Raw genomic sequence first — 27,179 nt, 5'->3', positions numbered from 1 at the left:
TCAACATGGAAATGACAGCCTTTGAGACAAACACAGAATTCCAAATGACATTTTGGAATGGATTTTTACCAAGATCATTTGACTGTTTTTATAGACATACTGAAATTATAAAGAAACTGGCTTAATAATTCTTGTTTATAAGCTTGCTTTCCTCTTCACCAAACCATGTTTATTGTGGTCATTTATAAAAGGTGTTATCAGGCACTTTGTACCATTTTTATCTCAACATGGTTAATTTACAAAACTTCCTCTTGAGCATAACCCAAATGAATGGGGATACATCATTAAGAAGAATGTGCTGAATTTAAGACGAGTGAATGTATAAACATAGCTGAATGGCAGTGGAACTCTTTGACACTAGAATTTATGGCTCTCCAGAGAAAAAGGGAAAGAGAAATATTTGGTAAATACTGCTGGAAATTTTGCAAAAAAAAAAAACAGAGAGAGAGAGAGAGAGAGAGAATAATGTTGGTAGCAGCTTACATTATCTCCCAATCATATTTTTCAAGAAATACTTTCCATTCAGCCAAAATGTTTTAAAAATGCAGTCGTTCGTCATAAGTTGGTAAGAATCAAGCTCCGTAGGAATGACATGTATGTGATTGTTTAACACAGTGATTTTATTTCAATCTGCTATAACAACTACTACTACTACTACTACTACTACTACCACCACCACCACCACCACCACCACCACCACCCACCACCACCACCACCACCACACCACCACCACCACCACCACCACCACCACCACCACCACCACTACTACTACTACTACTACTACTACTACTACTACCATTGCTACTATTCCGCTTGTACAACTATAGCTGCTGTTACTGCAAGTATTATAAACACAGCTATTACTAACGGTTTCGAGTGAAGGTGCATGGCTCAGTGGTTAGAGCATTGGGCTTACAACTGTGAGGCCGTGTGTTCAATTCCCACACCGGGCTGTGTGCTGTATTCTTGAGCAAGACACTTTATTACATGTCGTTCCAGTTCACTCAGCTGTAGAAATGAATTGCAATGTCACTGGCACCAAGCTGTATCAGCCTTTGTTTCCCCTGGACTTATGCTTTGGAGGGGAACTTTCTCAATGCAATCCCATGTTCATTCTTGATCAAAGGGAGTCTTTACTCTTACATATGGTTCTAAATTTTAGAAATGCATTTGCTTTTTAGGTTCAGAGTTCAAATATCAACAAGGTGGAATTCTCTTTTTATCTTGGGTAGATCAAGCAGTGTAACAGGCAAGTATTTCGGTCGATTTAATACTAATCGCAAATGGAATTATGATATAAAACTACGTATTTACTGCAATCATTAGAGAGTAAGTAATGTATTATGGCACTCAGATGGAGTGATGACGGGGGCGTCATTTTTATAGCACCAGTATAATGCGTACAAAAAAATTGGAGCAATGTTTCTCGAGTCAAATTAATTAAATTTAATTATTCAAACATTCCAATTAATTACGTAATCATAAACGCATTTAGAACGAACTAACAATGGTAAGGGAAAACGTTTAGAAAGTTTTGCTGTGGTATTACTCTTTTTACTCTTTTACTTGTTTCAGCCATTTGACTGCGGCCATGCTGGAGCACCGCCTTTAGTCGAGCAAATCGACCCCGGGACTTATTCTTTGTAAGCCCAGTACTTATTCTATCGGTCTCTTTTGCCGAACCGCTAAGTGACGGGGACGTAAACACACCAGCATCGGTTGTCAAGCAATGCTAGGGGGACAAACACAGACACACAAACATACATACATATATATACATATATACGACAGGCTTCTTTCAGTTTCCGTCTACCAAATCCACTCACAAGGCATTGGTCGGCCCGGGGCTATAGTAGAAGACACTTGCCCAAGATGCCACGCAGTGGGACCGAACCCGGAACCATGTGGTTGGTTAGCAAGTTACTTACCACACCGCCACTCCTGCGCCTATTAAAGATTTTTTTTTTATTCCTATTGCAAGAGAAAGAAAAATTGAGTGATAATGCATTTATTTATATAATTGTAAATATTTATAAACATCGAGACTAAAATAAACCCGTCTGAAAGATTTTTGTTTAAAAGTTCCGTAAAATAGCGAAGTGACACGAAAACTCTTCATTAGGATGTTTGGAGTTGATGGAAACAATTTGTCAGTCGTGTATTGAACATGATGTCTGAATATTGCTATAGAAATGATGCTCCTACGACTGTTTCCAGACATAGTCTTCAACAGATGGTAAGATCTTAAGTTATTCTTTCCCCGAAAGGAAAGCTGAAGGGTGACAAAAACAAGACTATCAATTCGTCTGGTACGGACGACGAACGATAAACAATTTGACCGTCGATAAATCAATGTCACTTCTTTTTACTGTTAAATTTCAAGAAAACATTAATAACAATGTACAAGATTTGTTGTTTATAAGCTACAGTGGTGGTCTGTTGTGATTTCTTTCGATTCTCGGTTAAATATTTTCGTGGTGGATCTATTTTTGTTGTCGTCTGTTTGCGGAATGGCGACGAGAAAGGGAACGTCTGTTTCTCATTTCAATCAAATAACTGGAAGAAATTGTAGAAAACAACCTATTTGCCACTGCATAATTCCAATACAATCTCCACAGAACAACAATAATTATTTGACAGAATCGTTAAAGCATCGTCTGTGGTATTTAGTTACAGCCTTTTACGCCGAGATCGACTTCGCTTCCATCATTTCATCTAAATTTTATCTCTCTACTAGCAGTATCGCCCGGCGTTGCTCGGGTTTGTAAGGGAAATAACTATATAAGCATTTTTAGAGTTATAGCCACAAAATAGCAAAAAAATGCATTAAAAATGGAAAAAAAAATTATGGTAATTTTTTTTTAAATCGTTGACTCATCGTAGACATTTTTAGAGAGTTACTTCCCTTATATAATAGCGAAAAAAATGCATTAAAATGGAAAAAATGATGGTAAATTTTTTTTTAAATCGTAGACTCATCGTAGACGCGCGCTAATACCCAGAAGGGCTCGATATGAATCACGACTATAAGATACCCGCTTTTGGTTAAACTGCACCGCAAAATGTGGGAGTAGTTAGGAATCTAAATCGTAGGAGACACACACACAACTTCACTTTTATATATAAAGATATCTGGTTTTCCACCAGGGTTCCGCCAGTACAGTCCAGGGGTTCCGCAAGAAGTTACAAAACTGCTAAAATCGGCAGTAATTTTTAATTCTCCTGTGCCTGATATGTGTGCATAAGACTATTAAATTATTGCACAGGGGTTCCTCGAGCCAGTGGAATGTTTCCTTGGGGTTCTGCTCCAGCAAAAATGTTGAAAAGCACTGATATATATATAAAGCTGAAGTTGTCTGTGTATAGCAGGTTTGGTAGCCTTCAACTAACACTATCTCCTCCGAGACCCTGCGGCGCAAGTTGACCAAAATTGAGACTATGATAGAAGAAGGCTTGTTCTTCCTTCTGTAGAAGAAAAAATCCAAATCGGACCATGGTAACACCAAAAATTATTTACATCAAAAAGGTGCTTTTTTTCTATGAAAATCCCTATTTTTTACGAATTTTTTGACTGCTGTATCGCCATTTGTCGGTGTATTTCAACCAAAAAAATAAAATGTTCACTTAAAGAGAATAACAAGCTACATAATGCAAAATTTTTACTTTTCAAAAATTCCAATTCTAAAGGGTCGAAACAAACCCGAGCAACGCCGGGCGATGCTGCTAGTACTTTATATATAAAAGTCAAGTTGTGTGTCTGTCTCCTACGATTTAGATTCCTAACTACTCCCACATTTTGCGGTGCAGTTTAACCAAAACCGGGTATCTTATAGTCGTGATTCATATCGAGCCCTTCTGGGTATTAGCGTGCGTCTACGATGAGTCTACGATTTAAAAAACAATTTACCATCATTTTTTTTCCATTTTAATGCATTTTTTCGCTATTATATAAGGGAAGTAACTCTCTAAAAACGTCTACGATGAGTCTACAATTTAAAAAAAAATTTACCATCATTTTTTTTCCATTTTAATGCATTTTTTTCGCTATTATATAAGGGAAGTAACTCTCTAAAAATGTCTACGATGAGTCAACGATTTAAAAAAAAATTTACCATCATTTTTTTTCCATTTTTAATGCATTTTTTTGCTCTTTTTTGGCTATAACTCTCTAAAAATGCTTATATAGCTATTTCCCTTATAAACCCGAGCAACGCCGGGCGATACTGCTAGTAATCGATAAAATAAAGGGCGGAGTTTTTGAGCAAATATCCCTGATTCAGGGGAGCAAAAATGTTAACCTTTTTTTCATTATCTTTCATCGTTTCATAATATCCCGCCTTCTGAAACATGTAATTCGCATTAAATTTTTTCCTCTTCAGAAATCCCGCGGTTTTAGTTTCACAGAAGTCAGCTTTCCAAGATGCCATGCGGCGGTACAGAACCCTATCGTTTTGGAAAAGCAAGGATATATCATTGTCTATCCTATAACTTGATACTCAACCTCAACTATCACATAATTTTTTTCTCTTTCGAAACATGTCTAGAATTACAATATTCCATATAATTTGTCCCATTTTTTTTGTTTAAATGGTTGAGTAACTTTTAACTCTTTTAATACCAGCTTTGGAGTGGTTTAAATTGAAACTTTCCATCAAAATTTCATTGTTAAAAAAAAAGTGTGAGTGGCTGTGTGGTAAGTAGCTTGCTAACCAACAACATGGTTCCGGGTTCAGTCCCACTGCGTGGCATCTTGGGCAAGTGTCTTCTGCTATAGCCCCGGGCCGACCAATGCCTTGTGAGTGGATTTGTTAGACAGAAACTGAAAGAAGCCTGTCGTATATATGTGTATGTGTGTGTTTGTGTGTGTGTGTTTGTCCCCCTAGCATTGCTTGACAACCGACGCTGGTGTGTTTACATCCCCGTAACTTAGCGGTTCGGCAAAAGAGACCGATAGAATAAGTACTGGGCTTACAAAGAATAAGTCCCGGGGTCGATTTGCTCGACTAAAGGCGGTGCTCCAGCATGGCCACAGTCAAATGACTGAAACAAGTAAAAGAGTAAACACTAGCGAAGTAATGAGTTATTTTATTAAATTTTTCATTATTTTCAAAATTAATTAAAACAAAGCTGGTGCATTTTGATAGAAATTTGTTAAGGCACTACTTTCCTTCAGAGGTCCCGATGCATCTACATAACGATATGCTTTTAAAGTGCACACTCATTAGGGGGTTAGGGTTACGTAGATGCGTCGGGCCCTCTGTATTTAAGTAGTACCTTTGTTAACAAAAGGGGATAGATTTAACTGGTATTTCTAGTGGGTTGAGCGACAGTCCCTCATTGACTCATTTGTATTTAGTTATTATTTAATTAGTGGATGCAAGGCAGTGAGCTGGCAGAATCATTAGCACATGGAAAGAATACTTAGTGGCATCTTTCGACACTTAAGTTCTGAGTTGAAATTTTGAGGTCGACTTTGCCTTTCATCTTTTCAGTGTTGGTAAAATCAAGTACCAGTCAGGCACTAGTCAATGTAAGCGACCTACCCCTTCTCTGAAAATTGCTGTCTTTGTGTCAAAATTTAATTATTTGACACCTGGTTAGGCCTGGTCTAGAAGACCTATAATAAAAGACATTCGGACCATAACCACCTCATATTTTTCACACTGTATCTAGAAGTACATTATCCTACATAGGTAACCTGTGATGTTTGTTGCAGAGTTTGCCTCTTGTTTGTTCTAGCTTTGACATACTTTCTAAGGTTGGATGCCCTTCCTGTTCCCCATCTGCATTATCATCATCATCATCATCGTTTAAACATCTGCTTTCCATGCTGGCATGGGTTGAACGGTTTGACTGAGGTCTGGCGAGCCAACGGGTGCACCAGGCTCCAATCTGATCTGGCAAGATTTCTACAGCTGGATGCCCTTCCTAACGCCAACCACTCCAAGAATGTAGTGGGTGCTTTTACATGCCAACGGCATGAGGGCCAGTCAGGCGGTACTGGCAACGACCACACTCAAAAGGTGTTTTTTACATGCCACCTGCATGGGAGCCAGTCTGGTGGCACTGGCAATGACCCCGCTCGAATGTTGTTTTTCACATGCAGTATCGAATATAATAAGTATATTTTATCATGCCACCAGCCCTATCAGTTGTTAATCAGAATTACTGCCCTCTTAGATGGGTAACCTCTGTGATGTGATTTGATTCTCCATTGTCCTTCATCACAAGCTGTTACAGATCTTTACGTCACCATCATCTGTGACCTTTCACTATTAACCATTTAAGGCAGCAAGCTGGCAGAAACGTTAGCACGCTGGGCGAAATGCGTAGCCGTATTTCGGCTGCCGTTACGTTCTGAGTTCAAATTCCACCGAGGTCGACTTTGCCTTTCATCCTTTCGGGGTCGATTAAATAAGTACCAGCTACGCACTGGGGTCAGTGTAATCGACTTAATCCATTTGTCGGTCCTTGTTTGTCCCTTCTGTGTTTAGCCCCTTGTGGGTAGTAAAGAAATAACTATTAACCATGCTCCTGTCTCACTGCTAACCATTTGTCCTTCATATCATTATCCAATATCGTCCTTTGACTCACCTTCTATAGCAATCCTTCATTATCTTACGCATTATGCTGTTTAGTCCCAGATCAACCTTGCTGGTTTTATCACAGTTTTTGACAAAGTACATTAGAGCATGGGCCAGGCACATTTTATCGTGATACTGGCACTAGAGAACTTGTCTTTAAAAAGTCTAGAGAACCTCTGCTACCATATTTTGTCTTCAGACAAATAGTGAGTCTGTTTGGTTTGCAATAAAACAAGCCCCCTCCTACCCATCATCTTCTATTTGTTCATTCCTTTCATTTTTACAGAACTGGATGCCCTCCCTATCACAGCCACTTTACAACATAGAACAGGTTAATTTTATTGCCAGTTACGCATTGGGGTCGCTATAATCGACTTAGTCCGTTTGTCTGTCCTTGTTTGTCCTCTCTGTGTTTAGCCCCTTGTGGGTAGTAAAGAAATAGGTTAATTTTATTGCCCTACTAGCATTAGAGAGGCCTGTCAGTGATTGGACTGCAGAGTCCATCTATCCTTTGTCACTCTTTATTCTTACTGCTTGTCGATTGGTTTGAAGTATCAAGGTGTTTATAGTGGCTGTAAAGACCACTGGGTACAAAGAATGCCTCCATTTTGTGGGTAAATAATGGTGGTGGGGTGCTTTATAGCAGTAACCTGGCAGTGATAAGATCCCTGGGTTCAAAGGTTCTGTAAATAACAGTGAAAGATTTTATGGGGGTAGCCTAAGAACGATGATTTCTCTGGTGTCATGATGTGACGGTGAAAAGAGGCATTTATCTGCCAAAGGGGAGTAACCAGCTTGTCAAGTATAGTTTTAACTGGGTAAAGGAGGAAGGTTTTTGGCGATACCAACCAATGAGATAATTTGTCTTGCTGAGTATTCTAAGCTATTCGTAGTTATTTTTCACTATCAGCAATTTATCTTTTTTAAGCAATTTCAGGCACTAAAAGGTTATTTTCAGGCTTACTAATTAATTTATTACTTGCAAAATACTTTCTGCCTATTTTTATCTCTTCATTAATTCTGAGACTAAATATGTTTCTTTGAAGGAAACAAAAATAATAGGACATTTTTTTTTTTGTTCTTTCAAGCTTGGCTAGATTACATTCACATTTTCTAACATCTTTGATTGGTTTTCTTAAGCATCTCTGTAGTTCTCCTGCTCTAGCTCTGCTTAAGCTATTGAAGGATGTGTAATTTTTAAAGTTCTTGCTGTTGTTTTAAGAATGAAAAGCCATCAGCACAGCTATGCTTCTTACAGAGAAGATCTTAGCAATTTGGCACATCTGAAACAAGTTTACTTCCCCGAGGGTAGTCTGGAAAGACACCTTAGACATTCATTGAATAATTCTGTGAAAGTAAATCAACATACAACACCACTGATGAGATTTCTTCTAAATTTATTTCGAATCCAGCTGATATGTTGTAGGTGTGAACATAGTTATTTCTGACAGGTTTAGAAAAACTACATTTATGAGTACATGGAAGTTACCAATTAGGAAGGATTATCATCCAGTAATTCAAAGAAGAATTAAATTCTTGTATGTGAAATCAGTATTTACATATGTTTTTGAATGTATAATTCTCTAAGTAATAAACTTTTAACCAATCAAGCTCATTATAGGTTGGTGAGATTAGTATCATGTTTCCACTGATGATTTTTAAAGTTCTTTGGAGTAATACTGAGTGGGCTGAAAAAGTAGCTGAATATTAGAAGCATTGGCTGATGTGTGGTAAGTCAGTCAAGCAAGACTATTATGTTGCTTTGGAAATGTCATGTTGGATTGAGAAGTCTATGATTTGATGGTTGAGGATTTCAATGATGGATGGTTCGTTTTCTGTTATTTTTTTCTTCTTTCCAGAATTAGAGGAGAAAGGGCAATGCCCATAACCCTTTTCAGGGATTTTAGGACTATTTCGAAAAAGGTATCTTCAGACTAGAAAGCTTCCCTGAATACTTACAACAGTGCCTTCTTCCTTTTAATTTCTGTTCCCTGTTGTTCTACACATCAAGCTATCTTTGAACAGTTTTAGCAACGCATTAGTTTTCTTATAAGATAAGAAGATGCTTGACACTCACTCAACCCACTTCTGTTTCTGGGTGGAGAAAGGGTCATGGAGTGTTCCTTCCATGATCCTTCTCACTATGCAATGTAACTGATCCCAACAAACAAAAGATAGGCCCCAGCATTTGATTAGTACCTCTCTGAAAACATCACATACAAAAATCTATTCTGAACAATTATTGTGTTTTTGTTGATTCTTCTTCATGATTTCCATATGATTATACATGGAAAAAGTTGAGCTAAAGAAGGGAACTCTACATGTTCACTTGACTGTATAGAAAAATAAAACAGCAAAATCTCTCTTAACCACTTTAGCATTTAAAGTGACCATATCTGGCCCAAATATTCCTAAATTCTTTATCATCATCATCGTTTAGCGTCCGCTTTCCATGCTAGCATGGGTTGGACGGTTCAACTGCGGTCTGGGAAGCCAGAAGGCTGCACCAGGCCCAGTTTGATCTGGCAATGTTTCTACGGCTGGATGCCCTTCCTAACGCCAACCACTCCATGAGTGTAGTGGGTGCTTTTTACGTGCCACCGGCACAGGTGCCAGACAAGTCTGGCAAACGGCCACGATTGGATGGTGCTTTTTATGTGCCACCAGCACGGGGGCCAGGCGAGGCTGGCAACGGCTATGAACGGATGGTGCTTTTTACGTGCCACCAGCCTGGGGGCCAGGCGAGGCTGGCAACAGCCACGAACGGATGGTGCTTTTTACGTGCCACCGGCACGAGGCCAGTCGGGGCGGCACTGGCAATGGCCACGTTTGGATGGTTCTCTTACGTGCCACCGGCACTGGTAACTCAGCTGCAATTTCCATTGATCAATTTAAAATTAATTGAAAGAAACACAGAGCATCTCAACAGAAATAAGGTAACAAAAGGGTTAAATATGTAAATATTAACTATGTTGTTTAGTCATTTCTGTACAATAGAAGAGAATGGAAAATTAGTTCTTTGATGATGCATTTGATTGGACAGAATGTTCATCACATGACAAATGTGAATTGAGGAGAAAGCCTTAAAATTTGTACAGTTGACCTCTTCAAACCCCACCAGAGTGGCAAAATGTATCCTGAATGGTAAGGATCATCATCATCATCATTTAGCGTCTGCTTTCCATGCTAGCATGGGTTGGACGGTTCAACTGGGGTCTGTGAAGCCAGAAGGCTGCATCAGGCCCAGTCTGATCTGGCAGTGTTTCTACGGCTGGATGCCCTTCCTAATGCCAACCACTCCGTGAATGTAGTGGGTGCTTTTTATGTGCCACCAGCACGGGGGCCAGGCGAGGCTGGCAACGGCTATGAACGGATGGTGCTTTTTACGTGCCACCAGCCTGGGGGCCAGGCGAGGCTGGCAACAGCCACGAACGGATGGTGCTTTTTACGTGCCACCGGCACGAGGCCAGTCGGGGCGGCACTGGCAATGGCCACGTTTGGATGGTTCTCTTACGTGCCACCGGCACTGGTAACTCAGCTGCAATTTCCATTGATCAATTTAAAATTAATTGAAAGAAACACAGAGCATCTCAACAGAAATAAGGTAACAAAAGGGTTAAATATGTAAATATTAACTATGTTGTTTAGTCATTTCTGTACAATAGAAGAGAATGGAAAATTAGTTCTTTGATGATGCATTTGATTGGACAGAATGTTCATCACATGACAAATGTGAATTGAGGAGAAAGCCTTAAAATTTGTACAGTTGACCTCTTCAAACCCCACCAGAGTGGCAAAATGTATCCTGAATGGTAAGGATCATCATCATCATCATTTAGCGTCTGCTTTCCATGCTAGCATGGGTTGGACGGTTCAACTGGGGTCTGTGAAGCCAGAAGGCTGCATCAGGCCCAGTCTGATCTGGCAGTGTTTCTACGGCTGGATGCCCTTCCTAATGCCAACCACTCCGTGAATGTAGTGGGTGCTTTTTATGTGCCACCCGCACAGGAGCCAGACAGAGCTGGCAAACGACCACGGACGGATGGTGCTTTTTACGTGCCACCTGCACGGCAGCCTGGCGAGGCTGGCAATGGCCACGAACGGATGGTGCTTTTTACGTGCCACCGGCATGGCGGCCAGGCGAGGCTGGCAACGGCCACGAACGGATGGTGCTTTTACGTGCCACCGGCACGGAGGCCAGGCGAGGCTGGCAATGGCCACAAACGGATGGTGCTTTTAGATGCCACCGGCACGGAGGCCAGGCGAGGCTGGCAACAGATGATGGATAATTTTGAGTTTTGAAATAGAAGTATACCTTTAAAACTCTAGTTATATCAAATTAAGAAAATAGTATACTTAAGTATAATTTCATATATTAATAGTTAGGAGACATTACATATATATATTTTGAAATGAAATAACATCTTTTAATTTAATTTTCCTAGTTATAGGCATGACTCACATTGAGTTCATATTTATGAATAAGGTAGTTAGGTTAGCTGTTTTATATATTACTCTATATTTTGTGTTTAAAATAAAGTTAATAACAGCCTTCAGAGAAAATAATCAGTTAGTAATATGCAAGTGTGATTTGAAAATAGATTGCAGTAACCAAATTGATAGATTTATACTTTTGATTGAAGCCGTACTAAGTGTTGCACTCGTAGGGGAATCTCAATGGTCTTGTTATTTTATTAAAATAAATTAGACTGCACTCATATGACATGTCAGCATTTGTAATAATATATAGGAATAATTCTCTGAAATTGTCACACAGAAAGGTATTTAATTAAAATTATGCTATTAGGTGTGTAATTGCATCTAAAATTTGTTCTAAACAATTACTGTGTTCTTGATTCTTTCACATAATTACCATTTACACGTTAGTTAAAAAAGAAAAAAAGAAAGAAAGAAAAATCTCAGGTGATCATGTCGAGTTCCATCGTTAGCTGACCACCAGAAATAGCAGCCAATCTCCCTCAGATGAATAACTGCTTTTGAAAAAAAACAAACGTTGGATAACATGGACTAAGATAGATTATGCTTGAATAAAAAGACAGGTATGACTAGATTGTCTTTAATCATACGTCTACCTTGGGCTAAAATTTCCACCTCATGACAGTTTAAGCAAAGTGTCTTCTTTACTCTTTTTCTCTTTTACTTGTTTCAGTCATTTGACTGCGGCCATGCTGGAGCACCGCCTTTAGTCGAGCAAATCGACCCCGGGACTTATTCTTTGTAAGCCCAGTACTTATTCTATCGGTCTCTTTTGCCGAACCGCTAAGTGACGGGGACGTAAACACACCAGCATCGGTTGTCAAGCAATGCTAGGGGGACAAATACACACACATACACATATATACATATATACGACAGGCTTCTTTCAGTTTCCGTCTACCAAATCCACTCACAAGGCATTGGTCGGCCCACAGGGTTACAAAGTGTCTTCTACCAAATCCTTGTGAATGAAATTTGATTGATGGAAGCTAATACATTAGCCTTTTGGTGAGAAGATTCCTGTTCTTGGCTAGTAAAGATAGTCTCTTTCTTGGTTTAATATCAACAGTTCTTTGAGTACCTTTAGCAGATTCCAGTCTCTTGCATGTGTTCAAGCCAGGTTTCAGCCTGAAGATCATTCCCTTTTTTCTCACCAGTTCATTTGATTCATGTCTGCTAGTTTTCTTTTACTAGCATGGCTTAAATATATTACCAGGGCATTATTTTACAGCTGGATGCCCTTCCTGTTGCCTACCCTTACCTATTTTCCCAAATTAAGGATCTCTTATCCTCCTCATCTTTGAAGGTGCAAAGCCAGCAGATGATGTGTTGATGGCAAATTTCAACAATATCACTACTGGTAGCTCAGTGATTTTTTTTTTCAGCAACATGGAAATGTAAAACTCAAAAATGTGTGTGTGTGTGTGCACATGCATGAATACATGGATGCACACATACAAATACACATACATGCATGTTCACCTGCACTCGCATGCACACCCTCAGTCATGTACACAAGCACCTGTGTACACATGCACCCACGCTCACATGCACCTGTGCAGACATGCACCTGCACACACATACATACAGTGGAGTTAGTTTATTTCTTCCAAATCCACTTACAAGGCTTTCATCAACCTGGGCTGTAGTACAAGACACTCACCCAGGGTACCATGCAGTGGGACTGAACCCAGTAACCCTGTGGTTGGGAAGGAAAGTTAACCACTCATTCATGTCTGTTATATCTAAAAGAGAGAAAAAACAATAAAAGTTGCATTCTTTTATGTTTGTTGTCTAACAAGTAGGCTCAAGTAACTGTAATATGTGAAAAAAAAGTCTTGATATCCCAGAAATTGAATGTTTATAATTGAGGGAGGTCATTGGTTCTTTTGATATTCATTGTGTAACAGGGCATCGAGCTGGTAGAGTTGTTAGCACGCCGGGCGAAATGCTTAGCGGTATTTCGTCTGCCGTTACGTTGTGAGTTCAAATTCCGCCGAGGTCAACTTTGCCTTTCATCCTTTCAGGGTCGATAAATTAAGTACCAGTTACGCTCTGGGGTCGATATAATCGACTTAATACCTATGTCTGTCCTTGTTTGTCCCCTCTAAGTTTAGCCCCTTGTGGGTAATAAAGAAATAGGTATTTCGTCTGCCGTTACGTTGTCAGTTCAAATTCCGCCAAGGTTGACTTTACCTTTCATCCCTTTTGGGGTCGATAAATTAAGTACCAGTTACGCACTGGGGTCGATGTAATCGACTTAATACCTATGTCTGTCCTTGTTTGTCCCCTCTATGTTTAGCCCCTTGTGGGTAATAAAGAAATAGGTATTTCATCTGTCTTTACATCTTGAGTTCAAATTCCACTGGGGTCGACTTGCCTTTTATCCTTTCAGGGTCAATAAATTAAGTACCAGTTGCATACTAGTACTTAATCTAATTGACTGCCCCTCCCTCCGAAATTTCGGGCTTTGTGTCTAGAGTAGAAAAGAATATTCGTTGTACAACAAGGCAGCAAGTTGGAAGAAATGTTAGCACGCTGGGTGAAATGTATAGCCGTATTTCGTCTGTCTTTACATTCTGAGCTCAAATTCTGCTAAGGTCGACTTTGCTTTTTATCCTTTTGGGGTCGATAAATTAAGTACCAGTTGCATACTGGTGTCGATCTAATTGACTGGCCCCCTCCCCCAAAATTTCGGGCCTTGTGCCTAGAGTGGAAAAGAATAGTCATTGTATAACTTTAAGGTAGTGAGTTGGCAGAATTGTTACTGTGCCAGAAAAGATGCTTAGCAACATTTCGTCCATCTATACTTTCTGTGTTCAAATCCTGCTGCAGTTGACTTTGCCTTCTATCCTTTCAGGATTGATAAAATAAGTACCCGTTGCATACTGGAGTCAATGCAATTGACTTACCCTCTCCACTGAAGCTGCTGGCTTTGTGCAGAAATTTGAAACCAATATGCATTGCAAAACATTGTTTTAAGTGTTTTGTAAGTGACTCACATGTGTGTGTGTCTGTATAAAAGCATGTTTGTGTGTATATATGTGTATAAAAGCATGTATGTGTGTGTATAAAAGCATGTGTGTGTGTGTATATATGTGTATAAAAGCATGTATGTGTGTGTATAAAAGCATGTGTGTGTGTATATGTGTGTATAAAAGCATGTGTGTATATATGTGGGAATAAAAGTGTGTGTGTATATGTATGTATAAAAGCATGTGTGTAAATGCATATGTGTATAAAAGCATGTGTGTGTTATATAAGTCTGTGTTATATGTGTGTGTGTGTGTATATATATATATATGTGTGTGTGTGTATAAAAGTATGTGTGTATATAAAAGCATGAGTGTGTATGTATACACACACAAACATACTTTACTCTTGGTTATGCGAGTGCTATAGAATACACAGTAAAATAATTCCTGGTACATTATGTATCTGTTCTTCAGTTGTTGTAGTTATTTTATTTACAATAACAATTCTGTTGGTAAAGGAATAAATGTTGCTACTTCCCATTTGCTTTGTTCCATTGATAAATGCTGATGGTTAAAAATAGTGAATGAGAGAGAGAGAGAGAGGGAGTACAGACATTTGACATTTGACTCTCACCTTGTGTGCAACAAATAATAATGTTAGGTGCGCGCACACTCACACACACACACACACACATGTACACACACTCACGCAGAGTCATACAGTGACAGATCAAAGACAGACAGAAAGTAGTGATAGTAAAAGACCTTGTTAGGTGTTATGAATGAAAGGGTAAAAAGAGCAAAAAAAAATATATATATAATAAAAAATAAACGAATCAAAAAAAGCAAGAAGAGAATGAAGTTAGAAAGCTGTATAAATAATTGTAATTATGCCAACAAAAGAGAAGTGAGTTTTAGTGCTAATGACTAGGGTTGTTGTACCAGTTCACTTTACTGGATCATTTCAGTGGGTGGAATCTATTTTGAAAATAATTTGCAGCCACTCAATGCTAAGTCAACTGTCATTTTCATTATTGTCATAAATAGTTAAGATGGAAAAACTAAAAATAAGTATATTTTGAAGCATGTTTTATATGTTTGTTTTATGTACACGTATTGTTTCTTTTTGTTCCGTTTTTTGATATTGTTACTCAGTGATCTTTAGATTATTTAAATAAGCTTACTCGAGTAAAAAAGAAAATGATGTCAGATTTAGTGTTTGTTCTATATTCTGGTGATGACATTGCCACCAAAGCTGACAATGATGTCAATAAAATCAAGTTAAAACTTAAGCTGGCTTTATTTTTATATACTCTTCTATTGGTTCCATCAAGTAAACTGTGGCCATATTTTGTAAAACCTGCTTAACCCTCTATTGTTTGCATTATTCTACCAAAATTAATGCTTTTTCATCCACTTTGTTTTGAACTAATCATGCATTATCTTGTAGCTATGAGATTTTGATGAGGTAGCTGTTAATTTTTAAAACAATATTGTAGGGTTGGTGTGAGAGACCAGATCTGGCCAGTTTGAACATAAAACAGGCAGAATACTTTTGGCTGGATATGGCCAGTTTAAATGCTAAAGGGTTAAACTAATTTGCTGTTTACCATTTTTAGAGCTATTAGCCTCATCTCTATTGTAATATTTTTTTTTGAAGGCTGCAAGCTGGCAGAAACATTAGCACGCAGGGCGAAATGCTTAGCGGTATTTTGTCTGCCACTACATTCTGTTAAAATTCTGCCGAGGTCGACTTAGCCGTTCGTCTTTTTAGAGTTGATTAAATAAGTACCAGTTACGCACTGGGGTCGATGTAATTGACTTAATCACTTTGTCTGTTCTTGTCTGTCCCCTCTATGTTTAGCCTTTTTTGAAGGTGGCAAGCTGGCAGAAATGTTAGCACGCTGGTGAAATACTTAGCGGTATTTCGTCTGCCATTACGTTCTGAGTTCAAATTCTGCCGAGGTCGACTTTGCCTTTCATCCTTTTGGGGTCAATAAATTAATAAGTACCAGTTACGAACTGAGGTCTATGTAATCGACTTAATCCCTTTGTCTGTCCTTGTTTGTCTCCCTCTATGTTTAGCCCCTTGTGGGCAGTAAAGAAATAAGAATCATTAGCACGCTGGGTGAAATGCTTTGTGGTATTTTGTCTGTCTTTACGTTCTGAGTTCAAATTCTGTTGAGGTCAGTTGTGCCTTTCTTCCTTTCAGGGTCAATAAATTAAGTTCCAGTTGCATACTTGGGTTGATCTAATCAACTGGGCCCAACCTTTCCCAAAATTTCAGGCCTTGTGCCTAGAGTAGAAAGCAATTTTTTAATGTTTTATATTTTATTAACAGAAGTACAGAATGTAAATAACAATTTAAATAAAAAAAAAAGAAAAACAGATATGACAAATTAAGTTAACAATATTAACTTGTCATACAATTCATAATATTCAGAAACTCAGTAATAAATTGTTGTAGTATCATATTACTTGAACAAATAGACAGTTTTGAAGGCGCTGGGTAACCTCTCTCATGACCTTTGCAATATTTACATCCACAATAATTTGATTGGTTTGATATCTGAACATCACAAGGTATCTCATTTCTGAACATGTATGCCAGTGGTCTTGTAGATTTAAATCTTATTACCCTTAGTTTGGAAATACAGGTTCCTTGCTTTTATCAAACCTGTTATTATGTACATATCAAAGAATAAAACAATGATCAGAAATTGCATAATTAGAAACGTAGTCATCATCGTTTTACATCCACTTTGCATTCTTGCATCACATGAAGGTGTTTGGCCTAGTTTTTAGAAAATTGCATGATCATAGTTTGAATTCTTGGGCTGGGCAGTACGTTGTGTTCTTGAGCCAAACACTTCATTTCACATTGCTCCAGTTCACTCAGCTGTAAAATGAGTAGTAACCCTGTTACAGACTCTCATCCCTTTCTGGGAGCACCTTGTGATCTTTCTTTTATTTGTGTCAGTCATTTGACTGTGGTCATGCTGGAGCACTGCTTTTAGTCGAGTAAATCAACCCCAGGACTGATTCTTTGTAAGCGTAGTACTTATTCTATCGGACTCTTTTGCCGAACCGCTAAGTTACGGGAACGTAAACACACCAACATCAGTTGTCAAGCAAAGGTGGAGGGACAAACACAGACACACAAACATATACACACGCATACATATATACGATGGGCTTTTTTCAGTTTCCATCTACCAGATCCACCCACAAGGCTTTGGTTGGCCCAAGGCTATAGTAGAAGACACTTGCCCAAGGTGTCACGCAGTGGGACTGAACCCAGAACCATGTGGTTGGTAAGCAAGCTACTTACCACACAGCCTCTCCTGGTCATTTATCCACCATGGGAACCAGATAACCAACCCCATGAGTCTTAAGGCTTGAGACAATATTTACTTCAGTGCTTGCATGGATCTGATGGGTCATCATAGTCCAAATCATTTCTTATTGGGAGTCACTACCCTCCATTGATTGTTGCTCATGCATGTTATTTTGACTTCACCTCTATTGCTGGATTCTCTTCCTGTCATGAACCACTTTACTGAGTGCTTATAGTGTAAATGTAAATATAAAAAAAAAAAATCCCCTTCAAATGAGGTAATTATTTTGAAAAATTATATTATCTTACTTTGATATATTTTGTATTTATTTTGCCAGGGATTGTTGATTAAAAAGTTATCAAGCAATTTAGAATCTTGGCAGAAGACATGGATGTCTTGGATTTCCTGGACAAATGGCAGCGAAAAGGTTTGTGATAAAATTTTGTTTAACATCAGAATATTATTTTACTTGAATTACGCAAAAATATAATAATCTTTAAAGACTGAAGCTTGCTTCACAGCCATGTGGTCTTGGTTTCAGTACCACTGTGCAGCACTTTGGACTAGTGTCTTGTTCTATAGCCATAGGCTGACCAATGCTTTGTGAGTGAATTTGGGAGATTGAAACTTTGTAGAACCCCATTATTGCATGTGTGTGTGTGTGTGTGTTTGTTGCCTTTACTGCTTGAGAATTGGTTTTAGTTTGTTTATATCTCCATAACTTAGCAGTTTTGCAAAATAGATTGACAGAATAAGTACTTGGCTGAAGAGTATGCCCTAAGTTTGATTGTTTGACATAACCTTTTAAGGTGGTGCCGCAACATGGCTGCAGTCCAGTGACTGAAGCAAGTAAAAGGAGATAAATGAAGATAGCAGAGTTGTGTGTCAGAAACTCTAACTTTGGAAAGGCGGCGAGCTGGCAGAAATGTTAGCATGCCGGGCAAAATGCTTAGCGGTATTTCATCTGCCGCAACGTTCTGAGTTCAAATTACGCCGAGGTCGACTTTGCCCTTCATCCTTTCAGGGTTGATTAAATAAATACCAGTTATGCACTGGGATCGATATAATCGACTTAATCCGTTTGTCTGTCCTTGTTTGTCCCCTCTGTGTGTAGCCCCTTGTGGGCAGTAAAGAAATAAGAAACTGTAACTTTGGATAAAAGCCAGAACAGAAGAGAAAGACAGTGATGATAAAGAGTTCTGCTTGAAACATAAGATATTTTTCTCTCCTCATGATACACAATATTTCAATGTTTTAATTTTTAATTAAAAAAAAAGACAAACTGAAACAATTTAAAGGATTTTATATTTGGACACATTTTGCATTTAATTGAGTTCTTTTATCAAACATTTCGATAATATTTTAAGCACTTCATGCTTGTATTGCAGAAACGAGGGTGGATGATGGTAGACCCAAATGATTTGGGCAAATTGTCAACTGAAATAGCCCAGCTTTCCAAGTCTCTTCCTAAACTTGTCAACAACAAGAGAGGAGCTGCTACTAATGTGATAAATGAATTGTCAAAAGGTTAGTGTTCAGAAAAATCATATTTTCTATATTGCAAATTTTGAAGTTGTAATTAGGTTTGTGAATTTTGGATTTACATAATATTAATTATATTTTGGATTTATTGCTGACTCTGTTCTGGTTGAGATAGAGTTGAGTGTGATGAAGTAAATTATGTATGTGTTATGGTTATTTTATAGGACACAGAAATTATGTTAATTATTCTTGGTGGAAAAGCCTCTATTTGACTTATCAAGGTTACAAAGCACCAAGGAAATTAATTATGCAAGGTTTATAAATTAAATGCATGACTATTTGAAAATTTCTGCTGCCGAAAGCATTTTAAGTATGCACATTAATACAGGCGTGGCTAAATATTTCTTTACTACCCACAAGGGGCTAAACATAGAGGGGACAAACAAGGACAGACAAAGGGATTAAGTCGATTACATCGACCCCAGTGTGAAACTGGTACTTTATTTATGGACCCCGAAAGGACGAAAGGCAAAGTCGACCTCAGCGGAATTTGAACTCAGAACGTAATGACAGGTAAAATACCTATTTCTTTACTACCCACAAGGGGCTAAACACAGAGAGGACAAACAAGGACAGACAAAGGGATTAAGTCGATTACATCAACCCCCAGTGCAAAGCTGGTACTTTATCGACCCCGAAAGGATGAAAGGCAAAGTCGACCTTGGCGGAATTTGAACTCAGAACATAACGACAGACGAAATACGGCTACACATTTTGCCCGGCATGCTAATGTTTCTACCAGGCGTGGCTATAGGTGCAGGCATGGCTGTATGGTGAATGAACTGGTTTGCTAACCATATGGTCTTGTGTTCAATTTCATTGTGTGGCACCTTAAGCAAGTGTTTTCTCCTATAGCACTGGGCTGATCAATGTTTGTGAGTGGATTTGGAAGACAGAAACTAAAAGAAACCCATTGTGTGCTGGAGGGAAGTTTGTGTCCCCCCTTCTTCTGACATCATGTGATGGTTGTAAATGAGTAGCACTGTCATACAAGCAGTGTCATTTGTTTCCAGTCCTTCGTGAAAAACTTGTCTTGCTGTGGGAAAATTTCCTTGCTTGGAAACAGATGAGGGTTGGTGGTAGGAAGGGCATCCAACCATAGAAAATGTACCTCAAATTTTATCTGACCTGTGTAAGCATGGAAAAGTGAACATCATGTGATGATGAGGGTGTGTGTGTGTGTGTGGCAAGTCTGGAAAGACTGGAAGAAAGTGGGCAGCAGAAAACCATGCTATGAAGCATCATAAAATGAAATACTGAGGTAAATTCCAAAAGAATTACTTTTTGACTGTGTGGTAACTGTTCTTTAATCCCTGCTTTAATGCAGTGGATTAGAATTATAATATAGATATATCTGTAAATATAATATGTGACAATTATTCGGTAGCCATGATAAAACTCCGAGTTTCGGATGTCAGGGTGGAAACCCACGCCGCCATCGTTTCAGTTATTCGGCCATCATAGCATTTTTTGATGGCCGGATAACTGAAAAGACGGCGGTGTGGGTTTCTGCCCTGACATCCGAAGCTCGGAGTTTTATCATGGCTACCGAATAATTGTCACATATTATTTTTACAGATAAATTCCTCTATTTACATAATATTGAGGTCTCTTTCATTCTTTTGTTGTCTTACCATTTCTATCAACATATATATATATATAATATATATATATATATATATATATATATATTATATTATAAAAGTATCAAAATATATAAAGAATGACCTGAGTAAAAATAAAGTTCATTTCCAAGTCTTATAGACTCATAGGGCCAGTTTCCATGGTGTGTATATTTCCTACCTGGACGGGACACCAATCCGTTGCAGGATTACTCCTTTTTGCCAGCTGAGTGGACTGGAGCAATGTGAAATGAAGTGTTTTGCTCAAGAACACAACACATCACCCAGTCCAGGAATCGAAACCACAATCTTATGATCATGAGTCCAGTACCCTAACCACTAAGACATGCATCTCCACATAATGGCCTAGGGTTGATGAAATAGTACCACTAAGATACTAAGGTTAAAGGGATTGACTGTACCCTCCCACAAAATGTCTGGTCTTGTCCCAGTGTCAAAAATCAATATTTAAAAAATATTTGGGGCGAGGGTCAGTCGATTAGATCAACCCCAGTAGGCAACTGGTACTTAATTCATTGATCCTGGAAGGATGAAAGGCAATGTTGACCTCGGCGGAATTTGAACTGAGAATGTGAAGATAGACAAAATACCGCTAAGCACTTTGCCCAACATGCTAACATTTCTGCCAGCTCACCACCTTCCACTTTCTATATTTCATTGACATATAACTTGATGTAAACTTTTTAAATGAATAAGACCCTGCTTGAGAAGACCCAGCAATCCAAGTGAGATCGTAGTCATGGCTGATGACAGTGCCACTTGACTGGCACCTGTGCCGGTGGCACATAAAAAATGCCACTTGAGCATGGCCGATGCCAGTGCTGCCTGACTGGTACCCATGCCGGTGACATGTAAAATGCTCCATTCGAGCGTGGCCAATGCCCGTGCCACATGATTGACTCTTGTGCTGGTGGTACATAAAAGCACTCACTGCACTCTAGGAGTGATTGGCATTAGGAAGGGCATCCAGGTGGAGAAATCTTGCCAAATCAGATTAGAGCCTGGTGCAGCTTCCTGGCTTGTCAGTTCTCAGTCAAACTGTCTAACCCATGCCAGCATGGAAAGTAGACGTTAAATGATGACGACGACAATAATGATGATATAATTATTCAATATCAGTTTTTTTTTTAAATTTACCATTTAGTCAGAGACAGAAGGGATATGCGTATGGTACTTTATTTTCAGGGCCTCCAAAACTGGTATGGGTAAAGGGAGGAACTTATCCTCAAACTAGAGGTCTTGCCTGAATGCTAGCAACAGAGGAACTCTGTCAACTGCACCCAGGTACCAGATGCTTAAACCAAGCAACATTTTAAGTCTATCACCCAAGAACTTGAAATGTAACAAACTACAATAAATACACTGCATTTCATCAAACAGTCTACCAACTCTACTAATTCACCACCTTGAATTGGTGTTTCATTTTATCAACCTTGATGCACTAACAGGCAAAGTTGACCTTGATGGGATTTGAACTCAGGGTACAGAGAACAAATACTGCATGGCATTTAGTCCCACACTCTAATGACTCTGGCAGTTCACTACTAATTTTATGTACCCTTAAGAAAAAACAAAAATGCTCTGGAATTACCATCCATCCCATACCTCAATGTAACAGGGGATAGGAAAGGGAAGGGCTGGCCCTTTACTTCAGTTTCATTAAATACCTTCACAGGGGATTGGTGTCAGGTTTGGAATGGTGATAGAAACCATACCACTGGATTGGGTTTGGAAGTGTGCATGTGTGTATGAGAGACAAGGAGTACACATTTAAAAGTTGATTATAAATGGATTTCTATTTAATTTTCATTGGTATTATTACTCTTTCTCTTTTACAATTTTAAAAAATGTTTTTATTATTTCTAAGAACTAGCTACCTTATTTGTATCTAGTGAACTTTTGATTTTGTCTTTCATTCTCCCAAAATCAAGGTAATATATAACTAGTAGTACTTCGGAATGAAATTTTCCTTTGCCAAAAATATATCTTCATCAATTTATGAAGCAAATGTGTTAGAATAAAAAAAAAGTATACACATATATATGTATATTATATATATATATATATATATATATATATATATATATATATATATATATATATATATCAATCATCATCATCATCATCGTTTAACGTCTGCTTTCCATGCTAGCATGGGTTGGATGGTTCACTTGGGGTCTGGGAAGCCAGAAGGCTGCACCAGGCCCAGTCTGATCTGGCAGTGTTTCTACAGCTGGATGCCCTTCCTAATACCAACCACTCCGTGAGTGTAGTGGGTACTTTTTACGTGCCACCAGCACAGGTGCCAGACGAGGCTGGCAAACGGCCACGATCGGATGGTGCTTTTTATGTGCCACCGGCACGGAGACCAGACGAAGCTGGCAACGGCCACGGTTGGATGGTGCTTTTTACGTTCCACTCTTTTTCCCACTAGTTATTTTTTTGCACCATTTTATTCCTTATTCTACAAGTTCTTAAACTGAAAGTTCCATATCATCATCATCATAATGATCATCATTGTTTAATGTCTGCTTTCCATGCTGGCATGAGTTGGACAGTTTAATTGAAGACTGGCAAGCCAGGAAGCTGTACCAGGCTCCAATCTGATCTGGCAAGGTTTCTACAGCTGGATGCCCTTCCTAATGCCAATCACTCTGAGGGAGTAGTGGATGCTTTTTATGTGCCAGTGGCATGAGAGCCAGTCAGGCGACACTTGAATTGTACTTTTTACGTGCCACCAGCACAGGTGCCAGTCAGGCAGCACTGACATCAATTATTACTTGTTATTTTATTTACATACTCTCTGGCTGTACACACAGCTTCAGCTTTTTTCAAATGTATAACACCCAAATTCTTTCACTTCTTATGCTTCAAAACTGTTCCATTTTGAAGCGTTGGTTATGTAAATTAGGATATTTCAGGACTTGAAAATAAAGTTTCAGATGTGCTTTCTATGTAATAACCTAGTCAGAAGAAGAAGGACCTCCAAGTTTGGTGAAAAGGTAAAAAAAAACTGTGACTAATGGATTATTCTCAGAGCAGACACCTTTTTCTGATTTTTGCAACAGTGGACTCTGCTAAAGGCACCTTCAGGTCAGGTGGTGGTGTTAAAATGGGCGATAAATTATAAGTTTACTTTCATAAAAGGTATAGTCCTACTGATGGGCTTCTACGCAGTTCCTAATTTCACCTAAAAATTCTGTTGCTCTGAGGTCATGGTATGTGATAATACTTGCACAGCATCATACAGTGGGATTGAACCCAGAACCAGGTCATTGAAAATATTCTATCTGAATTGAAATGTCAACTCAAATTTTGATGAAATGTAACAATTCTATTGAGCAGTAATATATCATCATTTTAATGTCCACTTTCTCATGCTTGCATTGGTCAGATGGAATTTGTTGAGGTCACTAGTGTAGCTAGAGGAGGATGCCCCGGGTGCCACTTTTAAAGGAGCGACGTTTTTGGGTCTGCTGTAGGCAATATGTGGTTCTTTCAGTCAAACTGCCCAACCCATGCCAGCATGGAAAGCGGACATTAAACGATGATGATGATGATGATTGAGATTATTTATTTTTATCTTTTATTTATGTTATCTTACAAATTAAAATATCCAAATTAGTTATTCCACAAATCAAAATATTTGTTATTCCACAAATCAAAATATTCAAATTAATGAGTTATCCAAAATTTGTATGACACTTTTCTTTCAACACAGAAAATATTTCAACTATAGTCACAAGCTATCCATATTTCTTAATTCATCTTATAATTTTATATAATTTCCTATGATATCAATTTACTTTCATTTGATAGTTTTCGACATATGTGTAAATCTCTGATATTTCCCTTATATTCTTTTGCTTTTCTTTTTCGTGTTTGTCCTCCAACCAAACACATTCAAATTTAATGCCATCTAGTATCTTTAATCATTTTCCTTTCACAGCACTACATTTTTGAACTTCTATCACCTTTTTATCTATATAATTTTTACTCTGTTTGTTCAGGTTTAGCAGTATATACATATGTTTCATCTATTAACTCTTAAAAGAGTTTCTCTTGCGAAGCATGACGTCATTTTCTTTTCTTCTACCCAACTACACAATGTCAGGATTGAAGTGTAGTATCATTTCCTGGAAGTCAAATACACCAAACAGAATGCCACTCCTTGCTGTAGCAAGAGTTCACGAAATACATCTGGTGCTGGTCACCTGCAAGAAAAGTAGCTGTGTCAGACCAGAAGCAGCAAGGGCACTGTAAATGAGTGTGGCATAGGCTTCCAGCAAATTTTCTTTATCAGTTCAAGAGACTACCATTTCCTGTTTTGCCATGTCTAGTTCAGTTTAAAGAAACTAGTCTAACACAGTCCGTTTGAATATTGAACCATACTGTTTCTCTCAAGGTTGAACTCTCTATGGACTGTTTTATAGTAAGGCAGTGGAAATAACCTATAAATATTAACAATTATAGATATTAACCTTTACTTACCCTGAGTCTTGTCATCATATTCTCCTTCTTGATATCTTTTACTCTCTTTTTTTTTTTCTTTTACTTGTTTCAATCATTTGACTGCGGCCATGCTGGAGCACCACCTTTAATCGAGCAACTCGACCCCGGGACTTATTCTTTTGTAAGCCCAGTACTTATTCTATTGGTCTCTATTGCTGAACCGCTAAGTAATGGGGACATAAACACACCAGCATCGGTTGTCAAGCAATGCTTGGGGGACAAACACACACACATATATATATATACATACATATATATGACGGGCTTCTTTCAGTTTCCGTCTACCAAATCCACTCACAAGGCTTTGGTCAGCCCGAACGCAGTAGGACTGAACCCGGAACTATGTGGCTGGTAAACAAGCTACTTACCACACAGCCACTCCTGCGCCTATGAAAATTTTGAGAATATCCTCCTCATCCTCTCTTACTCTCTCCATTACCACCATCCCTCAACAATAAACCTGTTTCTCCAATTATACTTTTCTCAACACTCCTCTTTTAATTCTCTCTCACTGATGGAGGCTCTTTCACCCTGTGAGTTACATGCAGGGCTGTGGAGTCAAAACAAAAAACTTCGACTCCTCTACTATTGGCACCTATGACTCTGACTCCTCTATGTAATTAAGTGATTGTGGTCTATATATATTACTGACTCTGATTCCGACTCCAGCTACCCCTTAATTGTTTCTTACTCTGACTCCACAGCCCTGGTTGTAAGGCAACATCACTAGTGCTGATTGCACCAGTAAGCACCCAGTACACTTTGTACTGTGGTTAGTGATTTGAACATAGACAACACTGGATTTAAGAGGACTCTTTGGCCTTGCTGAGGGCAAAACAACCTCTGCAGTGCTGGTGCCATGTGAAAATGCCCTTAGTACATTCTGTGAAGGGGTTAGTGTTAGGAAAGGAATCCAACAATTGAAACAAAACCAAAGCTGAAACACTGGAGCAAGACATGGTCCTCCAACCTGTTGGATCTTGTTGAATCATCCGACCCATTCTAGCATGGAATGTGGACATAAAATGATATTGGTTAACTTCTGACTTTATAATAATTATAATCAATGACTTTTTTGTTTGTTTTTTGGTGGGGTTTTGTCTGAATATTTAAGATCATTCTTGAATGATGGTCAATGCCAGTGCCCCTTAAACGTGGTCAATGCCAGTGTTCCCTGACTGGCTCCTGTGCCGGTGGCACGTAAAAAGCATCCACTACACTCTCAGAGTGGTTGGCATTAGGAAGGGCATCCAGCTGTAGAAACCTTGCCAGATCAGATTGGAGCCTGGTGCAGCCTACTAGCTTGCCAGTCCTCAGTCAAACCATCCAACCCATGCTAGCATGGAAAGTAGATGTTAAACAACGATGACATCACGATGATATCACAGTAAAGAAACTCCTGTTCAAAGACAGTAGAATTTTTAAAGGTTCACTGAAATATTTTATAACTCCTTATATTATTTAAGTTACCATGTGGACCTAGATGAATGCTAGGGCTTCCTGCTCATCATGATATTTATATTTCCGAGCATGGCCGTCTGCCAGCCTCGTCTGGCACCTGTGTCGGTGGCACATAAAAAACACCATCCGAGCGTGGCCGTTTGCCAGCCTCGTCTGGCACCTGTGTCGGTAGCACATAAAATCACCCACTACACTCTCGGAGTGGTTGGCGTTAGGAAGGGCATCCAGCTGTAGAAACACTGCCAGATCTGACTGGACTGGTGCAGCTTTCGGGCTCCCCAGACCCCAGTTGAACCGTCCAACCCATGCTAGCATGGAAAGCGGACGTTAAATGATGATGATGATGATGATGATGATGAATGCTAGAACTTCCCACTAATCCTCATTGTCTCATTTTCTATGAAGGAGTGAGAACTTGCTAGTACCGTGATTATAATACTTTGTTTTCATAGCAATTAAATATCAGATTAGACAGTCTGTCCAAATTTCGATGTTTAAAATGTGTCTAAAATAACAATTTAGGAGTTAAAACAAACATTTTCAAGAGAATTTATCTTTAATTTATTCTTTCTATAGTTATCTTGGTCAGATAAAACTATTGATAGGTTAGTATGACTAATGTATTCT

At 38.8% G+C, this 27,179-nt stretch overlaps 1 protein-coding gene across 1 annotated transcript in view; it reads left to right on the top strand.

Moving 5' to 3' along the window:
• The first annotated feature begins 2,131 nt into the window (after positions 1-2,131).
• LOC118763576 (heat shock factor 2-binding protein-like) overlaps positions 2,132-27,179 on the top strand; it is a 342,154-nt gene continuing 317,106 nt past the window's right edge. Inside the window, exons 1-3 of the mRNA XM_036503167.1 lie at positions 2,132-2,236; positions 17,732-17,821; positions 18,783-18,921. Of these exons, the coding sequence (XP_036359060.1) occupies positions 2,168-2,236; positions 17,732-17,821; positions 18,783-18,921 (298 nt within the window). The 5' untranslated portion in view covers positions 2,132-2,167. The remainder of the gene's footprint in view (positions 2,237-17,731; positions 17,822-18,782; positions 18,922-27,179) is intronic.

Source organism: Octopus sinensis, linkage group LG5 (genome assembly GCF_006345805.1).
Source record: "Octopus sinensis linkage group LG5, ASM634580v1, whole genome shotgun sequence".
Taxonomy (NCBI): Eukaryota; Metazoa; Mollusca; class Cephalopoda; order Octopoda; family Octopodidae; genus Octopus; species Octopus sinensis.
The sequence above is the reverse complement of the archived record's forward strand: the minus strand, read 5'-3'. Positions and strand labels throughout refer to the sequence as shown.